Below are 5547 nucleotides of genomic sequence, written 5' to 3' on the forward strand. Positions count from 1 at the left end.
TCATATTTTAGGCTAAATTTTTGTTACCTTGAGTACCTTGGCATTAAGTTCCCCACTTTCCTAATTCCCTATGCCTCTTGACTTCTCTATCCTGTTCAGACATGCAAAAATATGAGGAAGATATAGAGAACCATTTCATGGTGGACCAAGCACCGCTACAAGTCTGAAGTTATCCATACAATGGAGGGTAAATTAAAGCAGAGAGAAAAAAAAATGATGGTTTCAACCCCTGCAAAACTCATTGCCAATTGAAACATAAGATATGTGGGTGATACAGCTCACATCACAAATTGAGAGTTGTGTACACAATTTTGGAAATAATCCATTGCACTCAACACTACAATGAACATTAAATGTTCATCTCTTGCATTATGAGAATGCGGGATTGAATTTTATGAGTTGACAATGAAGAATGTGAGCGCTTTTGAACATGACATGTCAACCGTTTACAATCAACGAATCTCAAAGGTATCAACCACATTACAGCATGCATATGATAAAAAGTAGCCAATTGGATCAACCAAGTAGATTGGAACCAAAATTCTCATATGAATCCATAAAAAACTTTATTTATGAATGTGCACAATTTTACCCCCCTCCTGGTAGAGAATAGTAAATTAAGCATGCATTACTTCTCAGCTACAGTTTAGAAAACTTTCCACAAAGAGGAAGTCTACGGCGACTGTGCTGGAAACAAAGAGAATAGCTGGAATTAGAAAAACAAAAAAACAAATTTACTAGAAAACACACTTTCAAACTGCTATATTTATATGTGAGTTTTTTTGGAAAGATTTTCTGATGATTACTGTAAAATCTAACTTCATTATGATTAATATACATCTTGGCTTTTGCCGTTTATTGAAAAAAAAAGAAAGGGCCCAATGGAGGCAAAAATTAATTTGGCTCTTTGCCAAATTTGAGCTCGAAGGAGCCACAATGTAACAAAGAATTTGAAAAACCAATCAAATAACCAGAGTGGCCACAGATTGAATGCAGGATTGGAAGAAGTATTGAGGCCTCTCAACACAAATCCATCTCTCTGTTCACCCCTGTTTTTAATGGAGGTTGGTAGATATAAAAAAATGTATGGTTTTTGCTGCCTGATTCAACCCCACTCAAGAAAATCCTATCACCCAACACAGCAGCATCAACGCTATCAAGAGGTTCAGGAATACCATCAACTATCCTCCACAAATTTTCTTTACAGTCGTATTCTGTCACGACATGCCACTGAAAACAATACAAACGCCCAAATGCGGCCACCATAGGATACAGACAATCTTCAATAAACCACATATTGGGCAAAATTGACCAGACTTCTGTCTCTGGCTCGAATTGTTGAACCTCCTCATCATACATACTTAATGCCTTCAATAAAAACACAGTCACATAACCATTGTTTTCGAAGCATATTTGGAAGAAGCTTCCATTCATTCGTCTCCACATTGTAAACTGCAGCTTGGCTTGTAGCTTTGCCTGTAATTTCTCCATTCTGTCTTCCTCCAGCAAGATAAATCAGTCCTTCAGGTGATGCACAGCAGCCAAAGTTAGCTGGGCATTCTGGGGTGGGCATATCTGCGCCTTTCCGCCATTTGCAAGACAAAAAATCAAAGACCAAAATAGCGTTGGTTGTCTCTGTCCTCTTGCGCTTGGAACCTGCTCTGTTGCGCTGTGATAACCCTAATAAAACCAGTTTGTGCTTAACACAGATAAGCTTGGAGGATGAGCAGAATTCGAATTCTGCGGGAATGGGAGGAAGCTTTTCCCATAGCTTGTTAATGGGGTCATATATAGTTACCAGAGGAAGACTTTTAAATTGACGATTCACTGTCTCAAGCAAACATATGAACTCCTCAGATCTCCCACACCTCAGTCTATAGTCATAAAACTGGGGATCTTCTACCATCGCCTTCCAATTTTTACAAACTTTCTTCAATTTGCTGTGAGATTTATAAGACACACTCATTAAGATCTGTCTAACTAATTCCCCTGGAATCATCTTAAAATACTCCACCATCAATTGTGCTCTTAAACAGTGCTCAAATGAACTCTCATATAACAAACAATTTTGATTGTTGCGTAGTCACCAAGTAATATATATATATATATAAACTCTGGCAACTAATATGAATATTAATTTTTTATTATATCAATAAATCATAAAATTAATAATAAATATATAATATTATAAAATTAGATTTTAAAATCTATAAATAAGAAAGTATTAAATTTTTTAAAATTACAAAAGTAATAAATTAATAAAATTATATAACTAATATATATTTTAATAAAATGATTAAAATTTTAAAATAAAAATTTGGTAGCAAAATCTTAGATATATTGATTTTGGATAATGAGTTTCTTATATTTGCTAGTGTTTTTTGATTTAAAATGAATTATAGAATATTTGCTAGCTTTTTACAAAATGACTCTAAATATATAATGTTGACAATTGTTGTTCTATCTATTTTTAACCAATCATTTTTTTTTTGGAGGTGCCTATTATATTAAAATGTTAAATTGAATATTTCAACCACACACATCAAGTTTACACAATCCATTAGATATAATCTAGGGTGCTCTCTTTTGCTCTCTTTTCATCCATTAGATATTATCTAGAGTGCTCTCTTTTCATCTTCTCATTTTGCATGCTCACTTTTCATCATGAATCTCTAATGCCGAAGCACTCTAATTACATTTTCAACCAATTTTTTTATTTTTGAAAGTGCCAATTGCAATTAAAATTTAACTTAAATTTTCTACCACCTTTTTATTATTTAATTTTTTTAAGTTAAAACTCTATAAATATCAATTTTATTATAAACTTAATAATAAATATATAATATTGTTAAATAAAATTTTAAATTATATATAAATAAAAAAAATTAAATTTTTTAAGAAATAATAAATCAATAAAAATATATAATTAAATAATGATAAAAATATTAAAACAAACAAATAAAATTAAATAAATTTATAATTAATAAAATAATTAAAAAATTTAAAATAAAAAAAATAGTAAAATTAGAAATAATTTTTAAATGCAAGAAACGTTAAAAAGAGCTTGTACTTCACTCCCAATTTGGTGAATTTGGCCATCATGCATTTCTAAACACGAGTATCTGCGTCACGCGTGCGGATGATAGGAAAAAGGTTGTGGTTTCAAACTTAAAAGATTTATTAATATAAAAGTTTTTAAAAAATTTTATTGTTTAGCAATTTTAGCATTAATAATTAGATCGTATTTTATGAAAAAAATATTGTAATTATAATTTAAAATGGAAAAAAAAAAATTAAGAAATATTTTTAATTATAAATTTTAAAAAAATATCAATTTAATTTTTATTTTAAATAGGTTGTATTTTATTTTTTATTTTTTAATGTTTGGTTTTACTTGCAATTTTTCATATAAAAGTTAAAATTTAAATTTTAAGAATTTTTTATATAATTTATTTTAAATATTTTATTTGAAGTAGAGTTCAATTTTATAATAATTTTTTAATTGGTTAATATTGATTTTATATTTTAATTGATGTTAATACTTTTTTCATAAGCTTTCTTATAGTTTAAAAATAAATATTTATTTTAACTTTCTATTCAATGCAATATAAAAGTATTTTAATAACTCTTTTATACAAAAAATTGAGAAAAATAGATATTTGTTTATTTTATAAAATTATAAATTTTAATAGAATTAAGATTCACTTTTTACATTTTTAATAGGTTTCATTTTATTTTTTACTTTTTAAGTTTGGTTTTACTTGTAATTTTTAACATAAAGATTAAAATTTTAACTTTATTTTTTTAATATAATTTAGTTTTATTTTTAATATTTTTAATTTTTTGATATGAATATTGTTTGTATTATATTAATTATATTTTAGATACATATTTTATTAATATTTCAACTCTAATAAATTAAAAAATTAGTTTTATTTTTTTTATCTAAATATTTATTAACTTCATAGATTTGTTATATATTATCCAGAGTGCGTCTTTTTGGAATGACTCCTGGGGGTGGTGAGATTCTTAGGCGTAATCATAATCTGATTGAAGCAATGGAAGTTACTACTAGGAAAAGGGGGAGTAAAGTCAATGATTTTGGCGAGATCATCATCCAAAATGGGGTTAAAAATTGGATATGGCGATCTCTGAACAATCTAGATATTGGGCAAGAGCAGAAGGAACTGCTAAACAATATTCTTAAGAGTTGAATAATCAAACCTTCGGGCGATGAAGATGTTATCAGATGGTGTGGCTCCAAGGATGGAAAGTATAAAGTGAGACCAGGTTATAAAATCAAGGAAGCTATTATTGAGAAGCAGTATTGGCCAGTTAAACTACTTTGGAATAGACACTGCCTTCTCAAGGATGGAGTTTTTTCTCGAATGACATTATTGAAGAAAATTCTCACAGGTGGTAGATTAATGAAGTTTGGTATTCATGGGCTGGACAAATGTGTCCTTTTTTTGGAAAACTCTGAATCGATGGATCATTTACTCTTGAATTGTGATTACTCTATCAAATGTTGGTGGCATTTTATGAACAAATTAAGCCTATTCGGTCCGATACTAATGGGTATTCATGACTAGTTTAGAATGTGTCCTGAAAAACCCTCAAAGAAAGTGTTTGGAGATCTATGCAATATCCTCCCCTCTTTACTAATATGGGAAATATGGAAGGAACATAATCACATGATATTTCAAGATAAATGTATGGATGCAGAAAGGCTATGTCATAAGATTGAAGTACAACTGGCAGAATTAGTCAATGAAGCAACCAAATGAAAAACTCTTAAAAAGAATGTATATACCAATTGGGATAATAAAATCAAAACAATCTTTACTAGTCTCTCAATCCCTCCCCTGTTTGGTTTTGTAATCATGGAAAGATTACCAATACTAGATTTGTTATCAGTGTTTTAGATGTTGTTGGTAGTTTTTCCTGATATCCTTAAATTTTCCAAAGTTTGGATTGTACCTTGTCTGCGAGTCCATGGTTCCTAAGAGTTTAGGGTTTAATAACTTCAAAGTCATGTGGTAAAAAAAAAGCCTTTGTGTCACATTGGTTTCAAATCACTTTTGTTTGCCCGTTAGCTTTTTCACTTAATTGGAAGGGTCATCGTGTCGTCGAAAGGGGCCATTTTGAGTTTTAGGCTTGGGTGGGTTCTAATTAAAATTGAAATGTTTTATATTTTCCTAAAGTCATAAGTATTTTCCTCTATGAATGCATTGGGTTCTTAAAGGCCAGATAAGTTCCATTTGATTTAACGGTTGTCATGACACCGCAATGGGAAGTCGCGCATTGAATATTCATCATGACTCAGCAACAAGCCACTAGTAGTGGGCCTGGTCAGATAGTCAATGGAGATAGTTAGTGGTGACAGATAAGTAAGAAAAGGGACCTTAAAGATCAAGTGAGAATGATACGATCTAACGGTTGTCGCTATATCACGATGAAGAGATTCTCGACCTTTACTCTTCGTGGACTAGTGACTGAATGGTGGGCTCGGCCAATGTGGGCGGCCCATGTGTGTTAACAGGTTGA

The 5547-nt window shown here is 30.4% G+C and overlaps 1 protein-coding gene across 1 annotated transcript; it reads right to left on the minus strand.

Annotated features, from left to right (window-relative positions):
• Positions 1 to 1020: 1020 nt before the first annotated feature.
• Positions 1021 to 1906, minus strand: LOC131060295 (F-box/kelch-repeat protein At1g55270). Its single transcript, XM_059208036.1, has 2 exons — positions 1454 to 1906; positions 1021 to 1368 (listed from the first exon to the last, which is right to left on the minus strand). The coding sequence occupies exons 1-2, from the start codon at positions 1904 to 1906 to the stop codon at positions 1021 to 1023; spliced, it is 801 nt and encodes a 266-aa protein (XP_059064019.1).
• Positions 1907 to 5547: the final 3641 nt, after the last annotated feature.

The sequence above is a fragment of the Cryptomeria japonica genome, chromosome 1 (genome assembly GCF_030272615.1).
Source record: "Cryptomeria japonica chromosome 1, Sugi_1.0, whole genome shotgun sequence".
Lineage (NCBI taxonomy): Eukaryota > Viridiplantae > Streptophyta > Pinopsida > Cupressales > Cupressaceae > Cryptomeria > Cryptomeria japonica.

Bases quoted from the DNA above. Each gene is read 5' to 3' on its own strand.
- LOC131060295 (XM_059208036.1), bottom strand. From the start codon at position 1,906: ATGGTAGAAGATCCCCAGTTTTATGACTATAGACTGAGGTGTGGGAGA. The intron at 1,369-1,453 runs GTTTACAATGTG...TTTTTATTGAAG, and splicing joins AAGCTACAAGCCAAGCTGCA to GCATTAAGTATGTATGATGA.